Genomic DNA, 12,942 nt, shown 5'->3' on the forward strand with positions numbered 1-12,942 from the left:
TTTATTTTTGTTTTCCAATACAGAGTCTCGCTCTGTTGCCCAGGCTGGAGTGCGGTGGTGCCATCTTGGCCCACTGCAACCTCTGCCTCCCGGGCTCAAGTGATTCTCCTGCCTCAGCCTCCCAAGTAGCTGGGATTACAGGTGCCTGCCACGGCGCCCGGCTAATTTTTATAGTTTTGGTAGAGATGGGGTTTCAGCATCTTGGCCAGGCTGGTCTTGAACTCCTGACCTTGTGATCCACCCGCATTGGCCTCCCAAAGTGCTGGGATTACGGGCGTGAGCCACCGCCCTGGACCAGAACAGATGTTTTAAATTTTGCTATAGTTGAGTTAATCCATTTTTCTTTTATGTTTATTAGCACTTTTGTGTCCCACTCAATAAATCTTTGCTTACTACACAGTCACTATGATGTTTACTTATGCTTTCCTTTAAAAATGTTATTGTTTTACCTTCATATTCATATCTGTGATCGCTATATAATTTTTTTGTTATGTTTTCTTTTGAGACAGTCTTGCTGTGTCGCCCAGGCTGCAGGGCAGTGACACAATCTTGGGTCACTACAATCTCTGCCTCCCGGATTCAAGTGATTTTCTTGCCTTAGCCTCCTGATTATTGGGACTACTGGCGCCCGCCACCACGCCTGGCTAATTTTTTTGTATTTTTGGTAGAGACAGGGTTTCGCCATATTGGCCCGGCTGACCTCAAACTGTCAGCCTCAAGTGATCCGCCCTCCTTGACCTCCCAAAGTGCTGGGATTACAGGCATTTATTTTCTCACTAGTTTTTAAGCAGTATAACTCTTGGTGGGGCGTGGTGTCTCATTCCTATAATTCCAGCTCTTTGTGGGGCTGAGGCAGGTGGATCACAAGGTCAGGAGTTTGAGACCAGCCTGGCCAACGTGGTAAAACCCTGTCTCTACTAAAAATAACTAGCTGGGCATGGTGGCATGCGCCTGTAATCCCAGCTACTCGGGAGGCTGAGGCAGGAGAGTCGCTTGAATCCAGAGAGGCAGAGTTTGCAGTGAGTCGAGACTGCACCACTGCATTTCAGCCTGGGCGACAGAGCGAGACTCTGTCTCAAAAATATATATATATATAACTCTTTTAGGGGACACATATTTTGAAAAGCTCATTTGTGACCGGATCTGATTGCTAGCTAGTGTTACCCATCTTCTGTGGACCTGGCATGGAAAGCGCGTTGGGCATCTGCGTGCAGACCGTCTGGTTTATACAGCCTCTGCCATGCAGCGTGGGCCTCTTGGTCCCCAGCATGACCTTGCATGTGGGCCTTCTCTGTTCCCGTCACGCATCAGGAAAAGCTGTGCTGAGGAGAGGAGGAGATGGGGTGGGGAGGGGTGCTGAGCCCCTCGTCATTGCTTCTGAGGGAGTAGCAGGTTTCACCACAGTGGCCCGGGGAGGGGGAAGGGCCTCCTGGCTGATGGACCAGTGTGTGTTTTCCTCTTGCTGATTCTCCTCCCCTCAGAGGGCAGTTTTCTGTCACAGTATCTGAGCCTGTTGGTAAAACAAGCACCCAATCATAAGAAACAGAAAATAGAGTCCTCCTGTAACGTAGCCTAATTTTAGATGGTGGCTGTGGAAGGGAGCCACGCCTGCCTGTCACTGTGTAGGAAGGGGACTGATGCAGACAGGCAGACCAAGTTGAAGACCCTATCGGGAGGCTATGAAGTGGCGCACGCCTCCCGGTTTTGGTTTCTTTTTCGTTTTTCTTTTCCTTTTTTTTTTTTTTTTGAGATGGAGTCTCGCTCTGTCACCCAGGCTGGAGTGCACTGGTGCAATCTCAGCTCACTGCAAGCTCCACCTCGCGAGTTCACGCTATTCTCCTGCCTCAGCCTCCCTAGTAGCTGGGACTACAGGCGCCCACCACTGCGCCCGGCTAATTTTTTTTTGTATTTTTAGTAGAGACGGGGTTTTACCTTCTTTTTTTTTTTTTTTTTTTTTTGAGACGGAGTCTCGCTCTGTCGCCCAGGCTGGAGTGCAGTGGCTGGATCTCAGCTCACTGCAAGCTCCGCCTCCCGGGTTCCCGCCATTCTCCTGCCTCAGCCTCCCGAGTAGCTGGGACTACAGGCGCCCGCCACCTCGCCCGGCTAGTTTTTTGTATTTTTAGTAGAGACGGGGTTTCACCGTGTTAACCAGGATGGTCTCGATCTCCTGACCTCGTGATCCGCCCATCTCGGCCTCCCAAAGTGCTGGGATTACAGGCTTGCGCCACCGCGCCCGGCCAGGGGTTTCACCTTCTTAGCCAGGATGACCTCAATCTCCTGACCTTGCGATCCTCCCGTCTCGGCCTCCCAAAGTGTTGGGATTACAGGCGTGAGCCACCACGCCTGGCCTCTTTTTTTTTTTTTTTTTTTTTTTTTTTTTTTTTTTTTTTTGAGACCCTGTCTCGCTCTGTCGCCCAGGCTGGAGTGCAGTGGTGCGATCTTGGCTCACTGCAAGCTCCGCCTCCCGGGTTCAAGTGATTCTCCTGTCTCAGCCTCCTGGGTAGCTGGGACTACATGCGCCTGCCACTATGCCCGGCTAATTTTTTGTCTTTTTAGTAGAGACGGGGTTTCACCGTGTTAGCCAGAATGGTCTTGATCTCCTGACCTCGTGATCCGCCCGCCTCGGCCTCCCAAAGTGCTGGGATTACAGGTGTGAGCCACCGCGCCCGGCCCTGGTTTGGTTTCTCTATCATTTTTACTGAAAGCCTGCGTATTTAAGGCCATGGGATTCATCCTGAGCTGTCCCAGGAGTGGTGCGTGGTGGGCATTTCTGTGGGTATGAAACTGGAACTTCTCACGGCTGAGCACAGCAGGTCTGGACAGAGCAGAGTACGTGATCCTCCTGACTCTGCCCCCTTCTCCTGGGCACGAGGAGCCGCCTCACTCTCCCAGGCCCCTTTCTTTCCTGGAACGAAGCAGCACCTGGCCTGCACGGCAGGTTCTCCTGAGGACTTCTGGGGAAGGGTGGGAGTGGGGAGCGCTGGAGCACAGGAGCCACTGGAGGCACAGCTGTTTCCCGTTGCCTCCAGCCACTGTGTTTTCCAGAACTTGGCTGTGGGGGAGTCACTCTCTTCAGAAGGAGAACGGGTACTTGGAAACCCCTTCCTTTTCCCCGTTGCGATTTGCTGTTAAGTTTTAGATTAAAGTAGAAGTTTGAATTCCATCGCCCAGTGGTTGCGTGAGGACAGCAGCTCCCTAGAGAAGAGGTGAAGGTGCTTGAACCCAGATGTTTGTCTGTGTGGACCTGCGCTGTCCCGTGTGGGGCTGCGGGACTCGTGATGTGGGAGGACACACTTGCTGCAGAGTGAGGAGAGTGAAGAGGCTGGAGTGTTTGAAACGACTGCATGTTGGGCTAAGTAAAATGTTTTATTAAAATATATTTGGGCCGGGCGCAGTGGCTCACACCTGTCATCCCAGCACTTCGGGAGGCCAAGGCGGGCAGATCACGAGGTGAGGAGATCGAGACCATCTTGACTAACACGGTGAAACCCCGTCTCTACTAAAAATACAAAAAATTATCCGTGTGTGGTGGCGGGCGCCTGTGGTCCCAGCTGCTTGGAGACTGAAGCAGGAGAATGGCATGAACCCTGGAGGCGGAGCTTGCAGTGAGCTGAGATCGCTCCATAGACTCCAGCCTGGGCGACACAGCAAGACTCCATCTCAAAAAAAGAAAAAGAAAAAAAAACTGTTTCTTTACTTGTTTTTTTTTTTTTGAGACAGGGCCTTGCTCTGTCACCCAGGCTGGAGTGCAGTGGCATCATCACCGCTCACTGTAGCCTCGACCTGCCAGGCTCAAGCAACCTTCCCACTTCAGCCTCCCGAGTACCTGGGACTACAGGCGTGTGCTTCCACACCTGGCTGATTTAGAAATTTTTTTTTGCAGTTGAGGCCTCCCTCTGTTGCCCGGGCTGGTCTCAAACTCCTGAGCTCAAGCCATCTGCTCGCCTTGGCCTCCCAAAGTGTTGGGATTACAGGTGTGAGCCATCGCACCCAGCCCACCTTTTTTTTTTTTTGAGACGAGTCTCACTCGTTGCCCAGTCTGGAATGCAGCAGCGCCATCTCGGCTCATTGCAAGCCCTGCCTCCTGGGTTCATGCCATTCTTCTGCCTCAGCCACTCGAGTAGCTGGGACTACAGGCGCCCGCTACCAAGCCCGGCTAATTTTTTATATTTTTATAGAGACAGCGTTTCACTGTGTTAGCCAGGATGGTCTCGATCTCCTGACCTCATGATCCACCTGCCTCGGCCTCCCAAAGTGCTGGGATTACAGGTGTGAGCCACCGCACCTGGCCTTTTGTTTTTTTTTAAACGTGACTCCCAGGACTCACGTGTGGCTTGTAGCACACCCTGTGGAAAGCACCTTCCATACCCTCAGCTTGGGGATGCCTATGGCCTTCAGTCAGAAGACATCATTTCTGTTTTACTTTGTAGGTCTCACCCCCATGGCCAGTCTGTCATCACAGTGATTGGGGGTGAGGAGCACTTTGAGGACTATGGTGAAGGCAGTGAGGCAGAGCTGTCCCCAGAGACCCTGTGCAACGGGCAGCTCGGCTGCAGCGACCCCGCTTTCCTCACGCCCAGGTAATGACACCTTGCACCAGCACACCCTCCTCCCTCTTCTTCCCGTGGTTGATTATAGGAAGTTTCCCTTTTTGGTTCGTACGTTGGTAAGAGAGAACTTGCTTTCCTTGATGTAATGTGATTAAGTAAACCATATTCAAAAATTTAAAATTTATACCTGGATTTAGGAAAGCTGGGTGAAGTCCCTCTTATCCAGCTACATCCCCAGATCACTGCATTTCTGAGGCTTCAGCAGAATCATGTGGCACAGAGCTGTGTTTGGACACTCGGCTTGCAGGCTCCTTAGCTGTGGGCCATGGATCACATGGTGGGCTGTGCAGGCTTTTGAGGGAGGCCTCAAGATCACAAGTGAGTCTTCAGATTCATTTCCTTGTAAATATCTGACATCCCAACTGGAAAGCTGTGACTAAATAAATAGAAGCATGACACGCAGTGGGTGAGATGCCTACTCACAAACGTCCAGAGTCCTCTTGGCTTGGATCCAAACATGGGGTCTGGGTACGCACGTCTGAGGGCTTAGGGCTCCCGCGTGGGAGTCAGTCCCTCGAGGACGCTCCTGAGTTCAGGGAGACCCTCGCCTGGCTGATGGGGTTGTTACTTCAATCCCTTCTCCCCTTTGCTGCTAGGTTCTTGTTGTCCATCTTTGCCAGCATTCAAGGTCGAGTCTCTTTAGGCAGCCACGAGTCTTCCCTTGCCCGCCACCTGCCCGCTGTTACCGAGGCCCAGGGAACCTGGGTGGAGGGCGGTGCAGGAGGGGCCATCCCTTGAGCTGAGCAGCTCATCTGTCCATAGGGTCCCCCTCCTTTTGTTTCCCATGTGCCCTCCCTGAAGCCACCCATCAGCCCTGGGTGTGGGGACCCTGCACGGATGTCCCGTGTGCTGGTTTGTCCCGGCGAGCGTCCTGGGAGAGCTGTGCGTGAGTGAGGCATCGCAGGCGTCCTCAGAGGCAGTGTGCTTGTCTTCGGCACTGTCCTCTCCCAGCGGGTGGTGGTGTCAAGACAAGGGCCAGAGGACTGGGCGTTTCTAAACTTGTGTCTCTGGGCTTGGTAATCACCTCTTCCTACCTGTGTAGTTCCTCCCTGTCTCCTGTGCAGTGTTTTCATTGTTACCTGTTTCAAGTGTCATCTATGCTACATTGTATGTTTCACTTTTCACCTTTCTTTACTTGAGCTTCCACAGCCTGTGGGTCCCAGTGCCCAAGATGAGGCTGCCTTTGCTCCTCTGCCTTCGCGTCGCAGACACAGCACCCCCTGCCAGTGCCCCAGAAGCCCTTGGAGGTGAAGTCACAGGGAGGTTAGCTAGCACCACCACGGTACAGAACACTGAGTTTTAACGCAGGTCGGTTTTTTGGGTTTTTTTTTTTTTTTGAGACAGGATCTCACTTTATTGCCCAGGCTGGAGTGGTGCCATCATGGCTCACTGCAGCCTCAACCTTCCTCAGCTTCCTGAATAGCTGGGACTACAGGTGTGAGCTACTACACCTGACTAATTTTTGTATTTTTTGTAGAAACAGGGTTTCACCATGTTGCCTAGGCTGGTCTCAAACACCTGAGCTCAAGCGATCCACCCACCTCAGCCCCCCCAAAGTGCTGGAATTACAAGCATGAGCCACCATGCCCGGCTTTAATGCACATCTTAAAAATCAGAAAACTATTGTAGATTTATCATTCATGCATAGTTTTTGCTAGAGGTGATTTTTGGAGTAATCATAAATATAGTACAGTAAGTAAAGTTTACCTGGAGATATGGTTTGCTATCACGTTGATGTGTTTTTGGCAAAAGAGAAAGCAGTGTGGTTTTTTTACCTTCTTTTTAAAGAAGGGCTTTTGCTTTGCAAGGAAGCTCTCAGGCTGCCCCTGCTTTCTTCTGGGCACCTGACCCAGAGGAGCAGGTGTGTGCGGGGCCCCCTGATGCTCGAGCTGGTGCCTGTCCGGGGCTCCTGGAGGCAGCTGAGGGGTGTGGGCTCACTGCGGTCTAAAGGCAAGAGCCAGAACATTGCACAGCTCATTCTCCACGTGCTTTTGTTCCACACCATGTCCCGTCCTGTCCCCCTCAGCCCCTTGTGCGGAGTCACAGATGACCCCACGGGTCCCCATCCTCTCCTGAACGGACGCTTCTGTCTCTCTAGCACTGACCCTCTTGCCGCAAAGCTGCACAGCATCCTCACTGATGAGGCGTTTGAGTTTTACTGTAGCCAGTGCCACAAACAAATCAACCGCCTTGAGGATCTTTCCGCCCGCCTGAGTGATCTTGAAATGAATAGGTAACTGACGAGCGCCTGGCCTTGCTGTCTGTTCCCAGGGTGTGGGGGACTCCCGATACCCACAGCCCCGTTGAGGGCCTGACCTGACTCCGGTGCTTCCTGAGGCCTGGCCTGGTTGCCGCGAGGCCAGCGGGACTCTCCCTGGGGCCCCGCCTCCTCCCCTGCACGCCGCGGGCCGCCGGGGCCCCGCCTCCTCCCCTGCACGCCGCGGGCCGCCGGCGCCCCGCCTCCTCCCCTGCATGCGCAGCTCAGGCCAGCGCTTGTGTTGGTGGAGAAAGTGATCAGTCTTTGCAAGCTGTGCTGTCTGTCCTGTGTGTGAAAGAGGATTCTTTCTGCATTTTACTAAAAGATTTCTTTCATTGAGCTCATGAGACAGAATTGGGAAAGTTAAAAGATTTGGTCTTTAAGAACAAATGTGTGTAAACAGCTTTCAGGATTGTTAGTTTCAGTGGAGTTTTGTGTACTCACAGTGAGCCTGTAAGGGAGCTGACTGTGTCTCGGCAGGGGAGCTTCTGTGGCTGGCCTCGTGTCTAACCCCCAGTTACAGAAGACAGTTTTGGGTGGTTTGCACTTATTGACGTGCCTATTAGGCATCTGTGTTGATTTCGCCTGCAGTAAAGCCCATGGGGAAGCCCCTGGGTGGACAGCCCTCGAGGAGGGTCTGGTGAAGAAATGGGCCCCTTTGGAGCTTTCCACAGCAGCCCTAGCCTAGCAGAAGAGGTGAGTGAGCATGCAGGCTCATGCTGGCAATCCGGGATGGCTTCCCGAAAAACGAGCCCTGGCCTGTTGGGAGGGTTTGTAAAGGTGGCGGAAAGGTGAGCTACCGTTATGGTTCTAGCATGTTTAGAGGTCTTTGTGAAACTGCTTACTGTCTTGGGCCTGCTTCTGTCCCTGCCCCCAGGGGGCTTCTGCCAAGGCCAACCCATCCTTGCTGGTGGGTGCTCACTGCTCACAGCCTTGTTGAGGCTTCTGTCCTGCCTCTAGTTCCATTTCCAGGGCACTTAACTCTTCTTAGGTTCCATGAAATGCTGTGAAACACAGGGCCTCCAGCCAGTGCCCATTCAGGTGGAGAGGATGCCGGTGAGGCCCGGCACTGATGGCCATTCTGGAGCATCAGGGGGTCTTGGCAGCACTGATGAGAAAGCAGAAGTGCTCTTTGAAGAGGGCCTTCCTGGGAGACTGGAGGCCATCCAGAATCCGGTGATTCCAAAGATCCGCTAGCCTCTGTTTGAGGGGAAATCGGTTTTCGCCTGCTGTATTTGTTCAGCTGAGGGTTCAGGGCTCGGTGACGATGGCTCATCCTGCCTGGGGAGGGGTGATTTGTTCTTCCCACGCAGAGACTTGCCCTCGCACCCACCGGTAAGTTGAGTGCAAGCATATCATCTCCGTATGTGAAAGTAAAGCCTGAAGACTCAGGTCTCGTCTCATTCTCTGAAGATTTTTGACATAGAAGGGATTTTTTCCCACATTGAGAACTAGCTCCAGGATGGCCATGGTCACCCCTGCTGGGCTTTGTGGGTTAGAGAAGGGACTAGGATGTAGCTAAGTACAACCAGCAAGTCCTGTGGAGCCTCACGTCCAGGTTCTGCCACCCCTTTTCCTAAGACTCTACGAAGCGGGCCAGGCGCAGTGACTCACGTCTGTAATCCTAGCATTTTGGGAGGCTGAGGCAGGCAGATCATTTGAGGCCAGGAGTTTGAGACCAGCCTGGCCAACATGGTGAAACCCTGTCTCTACTAAAAATATAAAAATTAGCCAGGAGTGGTGGTGCACGCCTGTAGTTCCAGCTACTTGGGAGGCTGAGATGGGAGGTTCACTTGAACCCAGGAAGTTGAGGCTGCAGTGAGCCAAAATTGTGCCACTGCACTCCAACCTGGGCGACAGAGCCAGACTCTGACTCCAAAAAAAAAGACTCTGCCAAGTGGTTAATATGCTATTCAGTTCAACACAATCAGGGCACACAGCTGCCAGTGAGAACATTCTCCCCAGAACCCTCAGTGGAGGAGATCTGAATCTTGCCTTTTAGTTTCCATGGACTTGCCCAAAAGTAAGCTTATTTGGTCATGCTTTGTGGGTGACAAGAGGTGATTAGTCCAGACCACCTCTGGAAGCTTTGATATCGGATATGATGTCCAGTCACCTCAGAACAGGCCAACAGCTATTGCATTTTCCAGGTATCCTGGAGCCTCTAAATACATTTCATTTTGTAGAAACTAAGAAGTGTGCTTTACATGGAGGTATATTTTCTTTTTTCTTTTTTTTGAGACAGAGTCTCGCTTTGTTGCCCAGGCTGGAGTGCAGTGGTGCGATCTCTGCTCACTGTAACCTCTGTCTCCCGGATTCAGGCGATTCTCCTGTCTCAGCCTCCCAAGTAGCTGGGACTACAGGTGCCTGCCACTGCACCCGGCTAATTTTTGTATTTTTAGTGGAGACAGGGTTTCACTGTGTCTCAATCTCCGGACCTCGTGATCCTCCCGCTTCAACCTCCCAGAGTGCTGGGATTACAGGCTGAGCCACTGCGCCTGGCCTGCCTGGAGGTATATTTTCAAATTACAAACGCTGTTGCTGGTCTGCCAGTCCAGGCCCTGAGAGGTAAACTGAACGTTCAGTAGGTAAACTGAACGATGAGTCTGTCCTGTCTTATTAGTTCTAGGGAGTCTCAACAATAATAGGATAAAATTAGATTTGTATTCAGCCTGGGTGCGGTGGCTCGTGCCTGTAATCCTAGCACTTTGGGAGACCGAGGTGGCGGATCACGAGGTCAGGAGATCGAGACTATCCTGACTAACACGGTGAAACCCAGTCTCTACTAAAAATACAAAAAATAAGCCAGGCGTGGTGGCGGGCGCCTGTAGTCCCAGCTACTTGGGAAGCTGAGGCAGGAGAATGGCGTGAACCTGGGAGGCGGAGCTTGCGGTGAGCCGAGATTACACCACCGCACTCCAGCCTGGGCGACAGAGTGAGACTCCGTCTAAAAAAAAATAGACCTGTATTAGTCTCCAATCAGGAAAGGAGAGCCACACAGTAATTTGAACAAGGAAAGTTTAATACAAAGAATGGACTGGGTGTGGGCTGAAATCCCAGTGCTTTGGGAGGCTGAGGCAGGAGGATCCCATGAGCTTGGGAGGTTGAGGCTGCAGTGAACTGTGGTTGCACCACTGCACTTCAGCCTGAGCGATAGAGTCAGACCCTGCCTATAAAAAAAGGTAATACAAACAAACAAAAAATTTTTAAAATCATTAGGGAAAGAAAAATAATGACTGCCACAGGCTATGGGAGTAATGAGGCACTGGTTGGGATGAGTGAAAAGAACTCTGCAGAGCATAGGGATAGCAGCCACAGGAGCAGCCGCCACCCAGGGCCCGGGCAGAGCCCCCTAGCTGCAGCCACTGCTACCCAAGGCTGAGATCTGCAGCAGCTGCAAACCGGGTGGTGGGGACACCACCGTGCTGTCAGGGCTTGTGGGGAACCTGCCTCCTGGCTGCCAGGAAAGCTATTCTGTTGCAGGATGCGTGGCAGAGTCACCCCCTAGAGAACAGCTACCCGAATGGGGTCGGGGAAGCCCCTGGTTCTGGCTACAGTGGGCAGGATGCTCTCTAGAGTGGGGGCTAGGGAGGCTGCGTGTGTTAGAGGGCCCTGCAGAGAGTGGTCAGAACCAGGAGGCAAACCTCTTCCTGCTGTGTTTGCTCCACGGCTCCCTCTGCTGATGACACGCAGCATCATGGAGGAGGAGCCTGCTAAGGGCCCAGCGCTGTTTCTGCAGGGCCAGTAAAAAGGATGGACTTGGAGCTGAGGGGTCTACATTAATACCTGGCACAGCAGCTGGTTCTCCTCCAGCAGATTTTTTTTTTTTTTTTTTTTTTTTGAGACAGAGTTTTGCTCTTTGTTGCCCAGGCTGGACAGTGGCGTGATCTTGGCTCACTGCAACCTCCATCTCCCGGGTTGAAGCGATTCTCCTGTCCCAGCTTCCCGAGTAGCTGAGATTACAGGCACGTGCCATCACACCCGATTATTTTTGTATTTTTAGTGGAGACAGGGCTTTTCCACGTTGCTAGGCTGGTCTTGAACTCCCGACCTCTGGTGATCCGCCCGCCTTGGCCTCCCAGAGTGCTCGGATTATAGGCATGAGCCACCATGCCCGGCCCCTCCAGCAGATTTTTCTGCCTGACCCTGGAAAGAAAATCATGGGTGTTTTTGAGACAGGTAGGCTGAAGAGAGATGTGGCTTTGTGAGTTCCAGGATCTTGATGGTTTCCAGGCCCTGGGGGTGAGGGTGTCTTCTTGCAGGCTGAGGCTAATAGTTTAGCAGCTATACTGTAAAATACAACTTTGGACCTCAGAAATGAGAGAGAAGGTAAGTTTGGCTCATGTGCCACTGCAGATGGTTAAATCAAACAGTTGATGTATAATTGGCTACATTTACTGCCCTGAAATGGCAACGGGAAAGGTGTCCAAACTGATGCCTAGGCAGGCGTTCTGAGCATAATGCATCAGTGCCTAAGTCGAAGTCAGCGGCAAACTCTCCTGTCATAGCGGGATCTGGGGTCACTTTTCACTTGGGGGTCTCCGAAGGCCAAGCGTTTGGGGGTAATTTGGCTTTAGAAGCATTGGGACAGTGCAGCCAGCTGATGGGACCAGTTGTGGCGCTGGCCCCTCAGTCGCAGTCTGGGGTGGCTGCATCTGGAAGCCTCTTCGGGGGCTGGAGTAACGAGACGTATGCGGCCTCATCCCAGCACCCCCGTGTCCTTGCTGTTTTGCTGAGTGAGCGTTTGTGCATGGGCTTGCCTGGGGGGCCCTGCATGCCGGGAGCACTGCTGAAAGGCCGCCCACCCCGTATCTCCACAGCCTGAGTTTCCTGCTTCCTCCTGCTCCTCTCTGTCTGTTCTAACAATTTTCCTGTTTATTTTGTTTTCTGCACAGTCCAACAAAGCGGCTCTCCAGCAAGAAGGTGGCAAGGTAGGTGGGTCTCTGGTTCCTGCTGAAAAACGTTCTGAAGTGGATAATTAATCATAGTTTTTAAAAAAAGTTTTAGAAAATGTTCTTTTCCGAGGTATTTTTTAAACTCCTGCAAGTTACTTTACATGGTTTGGGGCTGAAGGTATCCTGAGGGCGTGTTGGGAAAGGGGTTTCCAGGGCTGTGAATTTGGACCCGGATTTGTGACCAGGAGGTAGGTGTCGGAGCTTTTGGTGCTGGGCCTGTTGAGTGTTCACTAAGGTCTGGAAGGGGCCACCATCCCCACGTCTGCTCTACGTTAGTTCTGAGGTACCGAGACCCGGTGAGGAGCCTGACTTCTCAGAGCCGGGTCTGGGCAGCTCCCCAAGGTGAGTTGAAGGTGAGGGGTGGGTCTGACTCCAATTCCTAAAGACCATTTCTTCATTTTTCAGCTTTGCATAGATCTGTTGCCTTCCTGCTGTGAAAGATGGCAACATACACTTTTATCTTCCTCCCCTGCCAGTTCTTTTTTTTTTTTTTTTTTTTTTTTTTGAGACGGAGTCTCGCTATGTCGCCCAGGGTGGAGTGCAGTGGCCGGATCTCAGCTCACTGCAAGCTCCTCCTCCCGGGTTTTTACGCCATTCTCCTGCCTCAGCCTCCCGAGTAGCCGGGACTACAGGCGCCCACCACCTCGCCCGGCTAGTTTTTTGTATTTTTTAGTAGAGACGGGGTTTCACCGTGTTAGCCAGGATGGTCTCGAACTCCTGACCTCGTGATCCGCCCGTCTCGGCCTCCCAAAGTGCTGGGATTACAGGCTTGAGCCACGGCGCCCGGCCCCCTGCCAGTTCTTACCGAAATAAGCATGCAGGGTTAAGGCCTTTCTCAGGGAGCCACGCAGTGTGGCTGCTGGGTGGCCTCTGTTGCCATCAGAGACTGGCTTCGCGTCTTTATCTGCTTTGCCTTCCCTGTCCCCATCCTGCTTCATGGCCCAGCCTCTGGCAGGGCCGGGAGACGCCTCTCCGGCTTCCTCTGGAACATCCCCCCCCCGGAGCCGCCTCTCTGCCCCGTTGTGCTGGGCATTCTCCAGGCCTCGTGGCTGTGGTCCTGGACGGGTCTCCCCACACCAGTGAGTTCCTTTGTTTCAGGGGTTGGATCCTCTAGCTCCCT

At 52.6% G+C, this 12,942-nt stretch overlaps 1 protein-coding gene and 1 long non-coding RNA gene across 4 annotated transcripts in view; both read left to right on the forward strand.

The window, feature by feature from the left end:
* Positions 1-12,942, forward strand: part of RAB11FIP3 (RAB11 family interacting protein 3) — a 98,792-nt gene that overhangs the window by 63,232 nt on the left and 22,618 nt on the right. For 2 of the 3 annotated variants that reach the window (XM_028840763.2, XM_077984848.1), the window contains 2 exons: positions 4,431-4,580; positions 11,763-11,798. In XM_028840763.2, the coding sequence (XP_028696596.2) occupies positions 4,431-4,580; positions 11,763-11,798 (186 nt within the window). Of the gene's footprint in view, positions 1-4,430; positions 4,581-6,708; positions 6,844-11,762; positions 11,799-12,942 lie in introns of all 3 variants that reach the window. The other variant, XM_015125204.3, reaches the window with a different exon arrangement.
* Positions 12,297-12,868, forward strand: LOC144337782 (uncharacterized). The gene is made up of 2 exons (XR_013411288.1): positions 12,297-12,438; positions 12,576-12,868. It is a non-coding gene; the product is annotated as an uncharacterized LOC144337782 (long non-coding RNA).

The sequence above is a fragment of the Macaca mulatta genome, chromosome 20 (genome assembly GCF_049350105.2).
Source record: "Macaca mulatta isolate MMU2019108-1 chromosome 20, T2T-MMU8v2.0, whole genome shotgun sequence".
Classification (NCBI taxonomy): Eukaryota; Metazoa; Chordata; class Mammalia; order Primates; family Cercopithecidae; genus Macaca; species Macaca mulatta.